The sequence below is a fragment of the Toxotes jaculatrix genome, chromosome 19, assembly GCF_017976425.1.
Source record: "Toxotes jaculatrix isolate fToxJac2 chromosome 19, fToxJac2.pri, whole genome shotgun sequence".
NCBI classification, from domain to species: domain Eukaryota; kingdom Metazoa; phylum Chordata; class Actinopteri; family Toxotidae; genus Toxotes; species Toxotes jaculatrix.
This window is the reverse complement of record NC_054412.1, coordinates 4,375,933-4,389,876: the sequence shown is the minus strand read 5'-3', so window position 1 is coordinate 4,389,876 and position 13,944 is coordinate 4,375,933. Positions and strand designations below refer to the sequence as shown.

Genomic DNA, 13,944 nt, shown 5'->3' with positions numbered 1-13,944 from the left:
TCAACCGGGCAAAAAACCAACTGATGAAGATGATGTGATATGATCAAAAGCTCCTGAATGGCTACTAAATGGACTAAATGGAAATTTGAAACTCATCTTACATTTACAGTCCTTGTGAAGTGATGTCTTTCCAAAATAATAATTATTCCAATTATGTATCAATTATATATCATGACTGAAACTAAAAACCCTAGTTATGGTAACGGTTAAGATCAACAACAAGGATAAGTGTTACAAATGTGCTTTATCTTGAGAGATCAGTCAATACTTTGGATTGAACTCACCTGTTCTTTAGGCACATTTGTTGGCCTCTCCACTCCTGAGTCACCTGCTCCCAGACTTTTTCCACTTCGCTCAGGTCTTCCCTGATCTTCAGATGGAGGGACTGGGTTAGGTGAGCATACTGTTGCTCAAGCTCAAACCACAGTGCGTCTGTCTCCTGTTTCAAAGTCTGTTGAGAGGACACACGTTTACAAAGCAATTGCAACTGCACAGTCTGCAAACCATGACTTATACGTAAAATATTTTTAATGGGTGGATATTTTGGCTGAGCCCTTCAAGGCTGTAAAAATGCACAGTAAAAGAGGGTGAAGTAACGTAAGCGATGCTTCAACTTGCCTGTAGTTGCTTCTTTTGGTTCTGCAGGGTACAGATTGTGACTGGTTCTGGAACAAACTCCTCCAAATGTTGCTTGTTCTTCTGGAGTTGAGACTGAAATACCAAGCAGGACTCTCTGTATCTACAGTGAAAGATTTACACACAGTTTTAATATGACATTTTCTGAAACTTGTACATGGTAGACTGATATGTCTTTAGGATAAATGTCCTGTAAAGTCTCACTGAGATATGAACCCATACCTCTCCAGTACTTCCTGCTCAGAGGGGTGCTCTTCCTGTTGTGGCGGGGCGACTGCCTCTGGGATGACGGTCCACTCTGCCTCCTGCTTGGTCTCCACTGTGTCGCCCCTGACAACCGCCTGGGAGGTGGGAGAGTTACACAGTGACAGTCCAGTGAAGAAAAGAGGAAAAGATGGAGCGGCGAGCCTATCCAATTACTGAGGATTACTGCCCTACAGCTGGTGCTGTGGCTTCTAAGTGTCAGTCGCAGCCAGTTAAACTGCTGAGTTTCTCTTCGACTGGGAAGAGGAAAGGCCACAGTAAATTGGATTCATTTAAGGCTAATTAACATGTGCAATATTCCAATATAATTTGGTTTACACTACAAGACACAACATAGTATTTAAGATTATCGGTTTGGTGGTACGGCAACACAAAAAAGTAAAACCTGTTTCCTGTAAAAATCAAAGCTGCACAGGAAAATATTTAGGTAAAGAAAACATGAAAAACTAAAGAAAACACACTTATTCTAGTGAGGCTCTGGCTCTCAGGTAGACGTCAAAGGAAGGAGGAGAAACCTTCACATGCATAACTCCAATCCTCCTTTTCTACCTTCCTCAGCATCCACTTACATTTAAGTTATTTAAATGACTTTTACTTCACATTATGTGATTTTTAGGTTGAGAAAATAAACTTTCAAAAATGCAAATGAGTGTTTCTAACTGTAACTTACACATTACTAAAATACCTTGTGGAACTAAGAAAATCAAGAAAAAAAAAGACAATTGAATAGAAAAGCAGTTCTGTGATCTCATCATACCTGTATATGAGCTTGGCCTTGCTGATTGCTCTCTGCTGTGTGGAGCAGATGAGCTTTCAGTAGCTGCTCTTGGGCTCGGAGTGAAGGCTTTCGATTTTGCCCCAACCCAGAACCTCTGTGCTGTGTCAGGTGGTCCTTCCTTTCTGTTGTGGCGTCCTGAGATCGCAGTGGAAGGATATCACCGCAAAGTGGCACTGAGCCAGCCACAGGTGAGAGGTCTTGTTGTGGGCTGTCTATGCTTTGTTTCTGTGGCAGATTGCTGCCCGGCTGTGTGTCGGCGGTCATGCCAGTCGCTCTCAGCGGGGTGTTTCCCCCAAGCTGCTGTCCCCTGCTGAGTTAAGAAATGTTTGTTGGGAGGGGGTCAGGGCCAGTCAGTTCGAACCGGTACAAAAGGCATCTCATTAAGATTAACTGACTCAACAGAGCGAGAACTGTTATGAAATAAAAGGTCTGCTCCAGTTAAAAATGCAGTTCACTTGAAATTCGGTTCACAGATGCTATAAACTGAATATTGATTTGAGGGTAAATTGTAGTGCAACAAATTCTATTTCTGTTCAAATTTAAATTTCTTATTTTTCTTGAGTGAAGAAAGATTATGAAATAAATATTTATCTTACCTGTGTGCAGGGAGCGCTGTGTCACTGGGTTGTGTTTCCGGTGCTTCGTCTGACTCCTTCAGCTGGTCTGTTGCCAGGCAGGATGAGTTACTCGGTGTCAGTGTTTCACGCAGCTCTCGCAGTGATTCAACACTTTCCTCAAAAGACGCAGCTTCGTCTGTGGCAGCCTGGGGAGAACGTGAACCTCTGAGAATCTGAAATCAAGTACCTTTTCTTTCTAGCTATCTCATCTGACAGTTAGCCACACAGTACAGTCAGCTGTTAATGCCATGTTACAGGGTTATGCAAGTACCTGTTGTAGCTGCAAAGAGTCATGGTCAGTCTGGTCAGTAGCTTCATGGAGAGCGTTAGTAAGCGTTTCACTTTGCACAGCAGAAAATGACTGATTCCCTTCTCTGATCTTAGACCATAAGATGGGAACAAAGGCAGCCATTTCTCTGCGTACATCCTGAGTGTGACACAGACAAGCACAAAGTTTACAGTCTTTGACTTAACCTTAGCCAGTGGGCACATCAGTCTTTCACAGACTCACTGTCATACCTCCCACTGCTTTCTGACAGAATCAGAGAGGAGCATCAAGTCCTGGAGCTGGGGCCCAGAGCAGAAGGCCCCATACCCTTCCACTGCACCCAGGAACTCCTCGAGGATGACAGGCTGCAGCATCTTTAAAGCCCGCTGCACAGAAAGACATACAGCTAGACAAACACGCACAAACAAAACTGGAAGCAACACAACGTGAAACACCACAGACCTGTGAAGAATGTTTCCTGATTCTGAAACTGAATTTGGGATTTGTAAGGTCTGGATGTTGTTGCACTCGAGGCAAGTCTTAAACATAACCAAGCTTCTGTTTTGAGCATTTATTAAGCAAGTCGAAGCAGTCGAAAGACTTCACAAGACACGTGAACAGTAAAGTAATTCAGAGCTTGTATTTTTTTCCACAGTTGTAGATGTTGATGTTCCTCTTATTCCTTATCCTTTAATGTTTTAAACTGTACCTGTTTCTTCTTGGCCTGTGACTCTGAAATCTCTTTGCCACCAAATAACTTGATGGCTTGCTGGATGCGTCCTTGCACACGAACCCTGGCCTTCTCCAGCCTGCTTCTTGCCATGGACTGGGCTTTTGAATGAACTTCACTGCGGACCATAACTGGCGGCTGTGGAGATGCTTTATTGTTCTGTAGAGTCTTTGGTTGCCCTCTTATTCTGGATTTTGATTCCTTAGTTTGTGAGGGGGGTGAGCGTTCCTTTTCCCCTGTCACTGCACTTGTTGCATGTTCTGACACAACCAGACTTTTTTGAAATGTTGGTCCAACAGTAGCTTTGGTCAAAGAAGCTAAAGGTTGGTGATTCTGACTCTGACTTGAAGCTTGAGTAAGGGATTCAGGCTTAGATTCAGCTTCTTTCACACTTTGAGCAAGAGAAGAGTTGAAATGGGGTACTGGTTCCCTCAAAGGCTGAGGCAGCATCTGGATTTTGACAATAGCTGTTTCATCTTGTGTGCTCGTGTGCTGGTCTTTAGGCCAAACCCAGGGATCTCTTGTCGTTGGTTGAGGGATATGAGATGGAATCTGAGGTGGAAGCTGACTTGGGTTCTGGGTTTGTAGCTTAACATTCCCAGTCTGTTCTACATGTTTGGTTCTGGCCACAACAAATAACCCAGTCTCTGGCTGTCTCTGTGTCGGGGGCACTGGTTCACCCTTGTGCCACTTGTACCCAAAGGAACTAAACATTCCAAGAATCTCCTAAAAAAATGGAAAAAATATACAAATCACATGAGCATGTGTAATTGTTGAGGAACTGAGAAAAGTTACTATACATTAATTTAACTCACCTGGCAGTGGGAGACTTTCTCTGAGATCCTGTCCTGCATCCCAGAGGTACTGAGGTGCTGCAGAGGACAGGTCCTCTGTACTCGTTCAACAAAGTCCTGCAGATCCCGTCCCTCAGTTACGACTTGATTTTCCAGCTGCACGCCTCGGGAGATCAGCACCTAGAGAGGATTCTAAAGCTTATTTTGGGGTATGTGTACTGTACTATTTAATTTTAATCAAAAACTATACTTTAGATCCACGAATGGCCATGCCAGAGACCTGAGGGACTCCCATTTATCTGCAATTAGCAAGTGACAATCCTTTGTGAATTGTAACGCTGCCATCATTTGCAATCTGCATGCCAACAATACTTGCAAATCACTTTTGTGAAAATGGCCTGTGGAGCTTTTATAATGACTTTAACATTAAAAAATGCCTAATTAGGAGGAGAAAAAGTTTTGATTAGCTGACTTTGGCTGTAGAGTCCAGTGCAGAGTGTCCTCTGTGCTCTCTCTCCTTTAGGTGCTGGTAACAGTCCAGGGCATCTGTGCTCCAGTGGGCCATCTCAGCCAGACGGCCCTCTAGCCTGGATGCAGCCCGCTGCAGCTCCCCGCAGGTCCTCTCTGCTTCAGCCAGCATCTGTCACATAGACATACAAGCAATTAGCACTGAACCCTGTCCTTAGTTTGCCACAATACAATAGAGGAGAGAGAACAATGGACACAGGATAAAGTCAATAATAAACAGAGTTTCTTTCCAGACCTGCATCGGTTTAACAAAGCTTAGCTTCAGAATGGGCTTAGTCAAAAAATGGAAGAAGGAATGAGGCCTGTTAAACTGCATCACAGTAAGTTTTCACAAGAGAGTACCTGTGGGAAGTTCTCTATGTGGCTCGTTTGAAAGTCTGGGGAAGAACTGAGAGACAACATGTCCACTTCTGCCATCTTTTTACTCAGTAGCTGGTAAAAACAAAAGTAGATGTGGCAAGTAGAAGTAAAAAAGAGAGACTAGACCAGGCATGGAAAGATTTCAAAATGTTGTCCACTTTGTCTGTTTTTATCTTCCCATCCATTTGTTAATGTGTAAGTTTGCCAACCTGTAGTTTCTGTCTGTTTGCCTTCAGTGGAACTGAGGCCACATCCAGTGGTTGTCTCAGTAGACAGGTGGCCTCCTGGATCAGTGAATGCACCACGTGAAGATTTGGGGGACCGACACTGGGCTCTGATGCTATTCCCTAAGAAAGACAAATGACAATCCCTAAATGACAAGTCTATAACCGTCATCAGATGAAAAACTGCAACACTATTTAAACAGGTCTTGAGATTAATTCTGTAAATCATGAGCATTTAAAATCCTGACATTCAATCTAAACCATCCATTCTTGAAAAATCTGTGCAGTAAGAACAATGGAAACTTGCAAACTCACAAACTTTGTCCTCTTCATAAATTCAGCCCACTGCATGTTGACCCTGCTGAGCTGTTCGGCCAGAGTGCGGCTGGTTGAAGTTTCTGTCACTTCAATAAGTAAGTTCCCCACCTCATTTAGCTTAGCTTGACATGACATCCACTCACTCACATCCTACAGTGGCCAAAACAAAAGGTAACAAACATTTTTTATAGCTAGGCAGAGTCATTATAAACACTGGACTTCAGAGTGAGAGTCCTACAGATTACCTGTGTCCCTACAGCAGGAGACTGGGTTTGTGACTGTGTAGTCTGTGCAAGCCATGAATGTAGAGAGGTGAGACAGTTGTTGTAAGTCTCCCACGCAGACACCACTTTCTCCATCCTCCCTCTCACAGTCCTTACAGCTTGCGTGACCAATTCAGCTTCGCTTTCTGCTTCTTTCACCTGACGATTAACAAGCTGGGACTTCTCACCTGGTGAGTGAAGAGAGGGTTCAAGTCAAGTCTTGCACACAAAACTCTTTTTATTAACACACATTAAGCTCATACCCAGTGCTGCCTTGCTGGTGTAAGCGTTTGCCTTCTCCTTCAGGTTTTGGAGAGTGTCCATCAGGATCAGAAGCATGCCTCTGCGCTCCACTGTTTCCTAGACAAAGAAGAAACATCAAGTCATTGCTTCTGCCGGTTTTCTGGAGCCATAATTTGTAAGATAAAGTAGTATGGTTAACAAATTCTAATTAGAGCCTATTAAAGCCAAGAGTATAAAATATTTCAGCTTTTTAGCTCATAAATGGCTTTGTCATTTAGTTGTCAGTGTTTTATTGAATACTATCTATCTTATATCTATTAGTTTACTGTTAGCTCACATTATTCCAGCTAACACTACTACGTTTCCTAACTGGTGTAACTCTTGCTCTGTCAGTTATACTGTACACTCACATGCCAGTCCTGCAGGAGCACATGTATGGCCTCCTTTGATCTGTAAGGAGTTTTCCAGGCCTGGATCTTCGCCTTGATACAGAGTAGGAGGTCCAGTACAGTGTGACGACATTCCTGGTATTCCAACTTTATCCCTTGATATTTGGCTGTGACTCTGATGTGGGTGACACTGTTTGAAAAAAAAATATATTACCATACTATCAATTGAGATTACTGGTACAAAAGACGTCATTGTGGATTGTTTTATTATCAGTGATTGTAAGATTTCTGATTTTGACCAATTATGCCATGTACCGTCTTTTAATCTCATCAAACTTTTCGAGGGGCACTACCACGTTCCCCGAGTCATCCGTGTTGGGGTAGTCATCAAGAATTTGGACGTGGTGGTTCATCTCCTTAATTAAAGCCTAAAGAAAACCAGCAAACAATATCATAAGCACATAAACTAGACCATGAAAATGTGTGCCAAGTTCAAAACACAAAAAAAGTACATTTTTGATTTTTAAAATAAAAATAACCTTCAGGGTGTCTTGTTGAGCTCTTGCTTCTTTAGCAGCCTCTGCATGATCTTTGACTCTTCCTCCCTCTTCCGTCAGCGCTGCCTCTGCACGCTGCAGCCACACAACCACTGAGTCCAGAGGACGAGGAAGACTCAGGTCCAGATCTGCTTTACATCTCTGCACCTGAACAATGATACACATACATACATACATATACAACATATACAAAAAAGAAAAAGAAAAGAAAAACATAGCATAGGTCCAGAGTGGCCCTCCTTGTTATCCACAGTGGGTTTCCTCACCTCCTCCTCCAGACGATCCCACGATGCCCTGAGAGCATGATGCGCTTGACTCAGCTCAGGGCAGCGTCTTATGGTAGCGAGGAGGGTCATTACAGGTCTCCTTTGCTCAGTGAAGGGGCCAGTGAGACTATGGAGGACCTGGTGAACCAAACACAACTCTAATCACTCTACAACAAAGCAAAACAAAATAATACACATCAACGAGTGTCCTCTTCCTTCAGTTCTTGTGCTTTGCCTTACTTGATATTTTTCTGTGTAGGTTGAATTCCCCGCAGCCGCCCATGCTTCTGACAGTTCCTGAAAGGCCTGCTGCAGCCAGCAAGTCACCTCTTGTGCTCGTTCACTTGGCGAGACCTAAGTTTGCCCAGTCAAAACGGTCAACAACTACATTTTGATGCCATTATTGCTATTATGGCTAAGAGTGTTAACCAAGGTGAATAAAAGTGTTAGAGGTGGACAATCACTGGATAAACCCCTGGAACCAGAAGCGGAAAACCATTTTTCAAATGTAGAGATTAGAAAAGCCCCCTGCAGCAACAGCAATGCATCTTATAATGATCAATCTTTGGCAAAAAAAAGTGTGCACAATTAATGTAAACTTGTGCGTGAGAGAAAAGCATATAAAACAGTTTGCACTCAAATATTAAGTAAAGGAGGACTTCTTTGCCTGGTGTGCAGCTACCTGACGTAACGGTGAGATAGCGATTGCTGGAGTGAAGTGAGCAGGTAAAGTCACAGGTGAGAAGCAGGAGGGCGGATCCAGAGGAAACAGCTACACCACCGCCACCAGAAGAGAGCATAAAACAGAAGTTGAAGGAACAGGAAAGTAGCTAACACCCTTCAGTTTCATGCAGAGGATTGTGGGTTCAGGATCAGACAGGGAATATAAGCAGCAGGGGCCAAAAGAGCAGTAAAAAAAAACAGTAACACTAAACTTGCAGTTGAATTCAGAGGGCCCCATAGTGGAGATTTATTGGTGTAAAAACATAGTTCAGTAAAAATGACAAGCACATGAGCTCATGTCCATCTGATTTATCAGCAAGTCTAAGTGTAAATTAGTGTAATGTAATGTAGTGTCTGTTGGCTGGATTGATCCAAGAGGAGAGAAGGACATATGATCCTTAACATGCACCATCAATGTGATTTGTAGATTTAATATGTTGTAGGAGAGCAGGATTACTGAGAAATGTAAACTGATTGTTTGAGGCCATTGTGGACAACGCCGCAACTGCTTTATGGCAACACTGGGTTTACAGTGAGAAACATCACTGAGGAATTAAATCTCTCTCTTATTCAGTCGGTGTGATGTGAATGTGACACTGTGGTTTCAAATACGGGTCTGATCTCTAACCTGCAGATGGTCGTCAGGTGCTGGCATGTCATTGGAGTACTGTAGAAACTGAGCCACGTACGTCATAATGGACTTCTCATCGGGGTCGTTAACATCAACATCTGTGGTAAAAGAAAACAGCAGTAAGTCACTGTTATGTAAGTAAATACACAAATTAAGAACTAATGAAATGTCTTTTAATATGTGTCTTGGTGTTAATCATAAGAAGGACTGGTATCAGCAGTTTGTTATTCTACTAGGCAGCCATAAATATAACAGACATTCCAGTGAAACATCATGTAAAATCTCATCAGCCTCACCCTGGGGCTCCAGCAGGCGGGGGATGTGGAGCTCCCTGCTGGCCAGGTGAAAGGCTTCTTCCAGGTTCTCCTGGTTGCTTCTGTGCTGAACCAGTGAGAGATCAACCAGCTGTGGTCTGAGAGAACACAGGATGGCCAAGAAGGCCTCTCCGGTCCTCCAGCTCGACTTAAAGTCCTTCACACTGACAGAGCTACCCACCCTGTAGACAGAAAGACAGATAGACAACGAAAATAAGAAAACAAAAGAGACAAAACGAGACTTTTTTGATTTAATAACCGTGACATGCCTGTGTTTTAAGCATTTAAGTACATGCTTAGACACCCACCTTTGGCATTGCTCCCTGACCCACATGAGCAGGGCCTTCTTGGCAGACATTCTGAAGCGTCTATGAAGGGGAGATGTCCTGCCTGCAGGGACTGGACCAGCTGGGACAGGGCTGCCAGACCAGGAGTCCACGCTGGCCAGGGAGTCGAGGGAGGAATGACGAGAGCTGAAGGAGAGAGCACTGGCCAGCTCCTCAATCTGAGATGGAGATAGTAAAACAATATATTGTTTATCAATAAATCTTCATTTGAGAATTTTTTTAGGAATTAACTGCTTCACTAGCTGCTCTTGTTTCTGTTTCTTCTCCTCACAGCAGCAGTAGCAGTAGTAGAGTTATATATGGTGGCTTTAGTAGGATACTTTTACTAATGATACTCACATGACAGTGGAGGATGATGGTCCATACAAGGCCAAGGATGATTGAGGGCCGTCCATCTATGATGTCTGGGATGTTTATGTTAACCAATTTGATCTACACCAAACACACCAAATATTAGCAATAAAATACACCACAGGTTCAGATGGTATGGGGTTTTTTTTGAGTGTGTGAAAACTTACAGATTTTTTCTTCAGGAAATTGAGAGCTGTCTCAATGTTGGCCCTCTGCTTGAAAACCCCACGGCCCCTTTCTCTTTTCTGTGGTGAGAAATCACAACGTCAGCTTTATTGTGATAATAATATTCATTTCAGCATGTTTCTGTGTTGTTCCGTTTTTTTTCTCTCCACCCAATTCTTAACTCACTGATATCAGAAGTGCATTGGAGTAACTCACCATAGACTGACCACTCATCACCTCCAACAGGTCGAGCAGCTGTGATCCATCTCGGAGGTCGGAAAACAGGTCTGACACAAATGAGGGAGGGCATCTCTGCAACAACGCACAGGATTTACTCTAACTCATTTATATATCCAGCTGCACAATACATCAGAATAAAGATGTGGCTGAGCTCATGTGAAATCTATTATCCATCGCTGAGTTCACCACTTATGAAATGTGGAAACAGCCCTAGGTCACAGTGTCACATTAGGTTGGAAAGTTGCTGCATCATTTTATATTAAACAGGAAGTAGCTCAGGGCTTCCTCAGGTCATATGGTAAAAGGGGCAAAAGGGTAATGGGAGGATACTTTCTGAAATGTTTACCCTTCAGTAAACCAAAGTGGAAACATAATGGTTTTATGCTTTTACTGTAATTATAAAAATACTGTTTATAAACATACACATACTTTTTTAAAATGCTCCAAATACCACATTTACTAACTCCCCACATTACCCTTAAGAACAGAGCCTACAACCTCTCTGTTTCAGCCAATACTTAAACTGAAATTGTATAAGATTCATTCAGAAACAACGCAGTGTCTGGGTCAAAGCTTGAGACCAAGTCACAACAGTGAACACTGACCTAGAGAATATCTTCCGTTGGGGATTGTAAGTGGACTCAGATTGGTGCAACAGATGGAAAGTTATGAACGAGTGATTTTGGCGTTTCGAGCGCAGTCATATGGACATGAGGTTATGAGGAGGTGTCTGGGTTCAGATTTCGTGCTGCTCTGCTCCGCTGAAGCACTATTTATACCCCAGGCGAATGTCACAAGCGGCTCAAGGTCTCTTTCCAATGAGATCCACGGCAAACTGCTTCACTGCACCTCAGTGTCTGGCCAGTGAGTCAGCACGTTACACTTGCTTCATATCGTTTCCAGCCAAACCACAGCATGACGTCATGCCACTTTTCTGCACTCTTTTAGCACTGAGTGCTGATCAAAAGCCTGATGTTTATTACAGACTCAGAGTAATCTGAGAACATCACACAAATATGCAATCACAACGTACCTTAGCGAGTTGAGAATTTATCCAGTTGGTGAAAGTTCTTTTCTGAATCTGTTCGTGCTCCACTGTTTGGGAAACAAGAGAAAGAAATTATAATCTACACTCAAACAGAACAAGATGTATTTAAATGTAGTGGCTTCTGATTTTGAGTATTATTACTGTATTGATGTACTAGACACCAAATAATCTAATGAAAAACATAAATATGAATTAAAAATGGAAAATTCCTGTAGAATTTTTGAAGCTTGTGTTTGACAGTTTGAGAGCAGCACACACTGTAGGCACATTCAGTAGTGAAACAATGAACTGCATCTGTGGGGTGTCTCGGTCATCTTAATGTGACAGTCCATTCATATCTTCTCATGTTGATTCATTCACATGTATCTAGTCATGTTTTTCAAATAGTGAGGAAGTTAAAATAAATGACATGAGTTAACTTAGAGTTAACGTGTATTTCCTGAAAACAGTCGAGCTGATTGATTTATACAAAAATTGCCCTCATCCTTTACAGAAAACTGGCAGAGTGTTAAACCTAAAGCTGTTTTTTATCAAATATATTAAACAACATTCCTCAAAAACAACCTTGACCTCTCCTGTGTGGAACACACTGCTGTAAAGTCCACAATAGTCCTGAAATTTCAAAACAGCCACAGAAATCCAGATGTGGGCTGCAGCGAGGTCCAAAGCTACTCACCAACACCAGAGAACTGAAGAGCTCTCTGACTCGCCATTCTCTTAACCAACAGTCAATAGACCCATGAATAATAACTAAGGAGACCATCGACCTAAACAACATTAAACTCTCTTTCTCTCCCACTGGAGGATCCTGGAGTGAAACGCTTCTTCTTTAAGCTGAAGTGAGGCTGGGATCTGGCGACGGGATGGCTTCCAAGACACTGACAGACATAGATACTGAGGCTCACACACACACACACACACACACACACACACACACACACACACACACACACACACACACACACACACACACACACACACACACACAAACACACACACACCAGACCCTAAGCTTCTATTTCCAAAACATGAACCTTTTACTGTAACAATGTAAAGGTCGTCCAAGGAAGTGACAGAAAGCTTAAAGAAATACGTAGGTTATATAGTTCTGGAAATTGTGCTTTGGTGTGCACTGTATGATTTCATCAAGGAATATCATCAAAAGAAAAAACTGATGTTTATTCCTGACGCAGAGTAATCTGTTACTTTAATTAAAATTATTCGAGAAATAATCAATTATTCTGACCACTATTTCTAAATGAATAACTGTATCAGGCATGAAAAGTTGGATGTTGCTCATAATTATACGTCCAAGTCTCCCGCAAACCAAACTTTTTAGACTATTTTATGATTCAGTTTGTAGTGAACAAAGGAACTTGGTGTTTTGTCTGAGACAATAAGAGAAGCCCACAGAAAAGTCAGATACATGGACTCACTTGTTGATATCAGATTTGGCTACGACTGACTCACTGACTGTGCTGTTTGTTTAAGAGCCTGCCAAGCCAGGAAACGCCTGAGTAGTTTAATCACTTGACTCCACCCAGTTCATCTGACGTACCCAGCACAAAAATCAGGCAGATTCTTCACCACATTAATAAAAGCTTCTTGTTTTTAGGCCGCTGTACGAAGGCATCGGTCAAATGTGTTTTCTCAGGTCAAATTACAATCAAGGAAGGTTTTGCAGAAATTTACAAAACAATTAAACAAACATGACAAGACCGGGATTTAATGTTGTGAAACTGTGTTTTGTAAGATTTTCTTAATATCTTTTTCATATCAATCTTAAGTTACAGTGTGAATGATGATACTCAGGCACGTTTGTTCAGGTGCAAAAACTGTATTAAAGCCCACAACTGGTTCCAACATTACATCATTGATATTTATAGATCAAATATTTTCAGAAAATAAAGGTGAGATTTTTCCCTTTTAGTATGTGCATCACTTATAACAGAGATTCAATAGTTAATTAATGGATCATAAATTTCCATAAATACAAGATTTGCTAAAACTTGAGACTTTATTTGAGAAAACAAAACTGGGAGCACCTGCATGTTTTAATTACAAAATATTTGTCTGATCAATAAATGTGGTGAAGTAATTTTCAGTGACTATTACCATCATTACATATTCGCAGTATGTATCAAAACTGACTATAAATCAAAAAGGAGAACTGAAAAGGAGCAATATACAATAGAAAGGTGGATATTATGCTATATGCTATTGCTAAGTATTTGTAAAGACATTGGCTGACATGTATTATGTCTCTGTATTAGAGTACATTTTTATCTCTAGATTTATTTCCTTGTATTTGCTCTTATCAATTTATATTTTCCCTAAATATAATTTGTGTTAGATGGGTAGTTGATCCCAGACAGTTGGCCACCACTGTGGTCCCCCACGCCAGCACATCACGTCACAACATCTATAAAAATACAGGAACAGACTGACCTTGGAGAAGCATGTGCACGTTGTCAATGTCCAATGGTACACCTCCATCGTCTTCCTCTGCACCACCTGAAGCCATGTAGACTCCTATAACAGCACACACTACACCTCAGAAAGGCTCAGAGGACATGGATTTGTAAATCATCTACTCAAGAGAAACACAACACCAAAGAAGACAGAAGTGAATACTGCAGTGTCAAAGATTTTTTCCAAAAGATTTCTGTGAGCTGCCTCCACTGCCTCATTAGTCACGTTAAGAACATGCCCATACACACCCATCCATAACCGCACACGCAGACACACAAATGCAAGTGCACACATGCAAACACTCAAACAAAGAGCTCAAAGAGGCAGAATGATTGTGTTTTATAGAGTGAGAGCCTGTAGCACACTGCCATGATGTAGATATACAAAAATACATGTCCTGGTCAAATCAACATACCTG

At 42.0% G+C, this 13,944-nt stretch overlaps 1 protein-coding gene across 1 annotated transcript in view; it reads right to left on the bottom strand.

Annotated features, from left to right (window-relative positions):
- Positions 1-11,844, bottom strand: part of syne2a (spectrin repeat containing, nuclear envelope 2a) — a 41,630-nt gene extending 29,786 nt beyond the window's left edge. The window contains exons 1-27 of the mRNA XM_041064953.1: positions 11,731-11,844; positions 11,040-11,101; positions 9,983-10,078; positions 9,769-9,846; positions 9,590-9,682; positions 9,212-9,408; positions 8,886-9,085; positions 8,587-8,687; positions 7,918-8,007; positions 7,476-7,589; positions 7,236-7,373; positions 6,952-7,116; positions 6,728-6,840; positions 6,434-6,602; positions 6,044-6,140; positions 5,763-5,968; positions 5,515-5,667; positions 5,185-5,322; positions 4,958-5,047; positions 4,560-4,727; positions 4,109-4,267; positions 3,273-4,019; positions 2,275-2,441; positions 1,658-1,988; positions 859-977; positions 619-739; positions 285-451 (exon numbers count right to left, since the gene is read on the bottom strand). Coding sequence (XP_040920887.1) covers positions 285-451; positions 619-739; positions 859-977; positions 1,658-1,988; positions 2,275-2,441; positions 3,273-4,019; positions 4,109-4,267; positions 4,560-4,727; positions 4,958-5,047; positions 5,185-5,322; positions 5,515-5,667; positions 5,763-5,968; positions 6,044-6,140; positions 6,434-6,602; positions 6,728-6,840; positions 6,952-7,116; positions 7,236-7,373; positions 7,476-7,589; positions 7,918-8,007; positions 8,587-8,687; positions 8,886-9,085; positions 9,212-9,408; positions 9,590-9,682; positions 9,769-9,846; positions 9,983-10,078; positions 11,040-11,101; positions 11,731-11,767 — 4,316 coding nt within the window. The 5' untranslated portion in view covers positions 11,768-11,844. The remainder of the gene's footprint in view (positions 1-284; positions 452-618; positions 740-858; positions 978-1,657; positions 1,989-2,274; positions 2,442-3,272; positions 4,020-4,108; positions 4,268-4,559; positions 4,728-4,957; positions 5,048-5,184; positions 5,323-5,514; positions 5,668-5,762; positions 5,969-6,043; positions 6,141-6,433; positions 6,603-6,727; positions 6,841-6,951; positions 7,117-7,235; positions 7,374-7,475; positions 7,590-7,917; positions 8,008-8,586; positions 8,688-8,885; positions 9,086-9,211; positions 9,409-9,589; positions 9,683-9,768; positions 9,847-9,982; positions 10,079-11,039; positions 11,102-11,730) is intronic.
- Between the last annotated feature and the right edge of the window lie 2,100 nt (positions 11,845-13,944).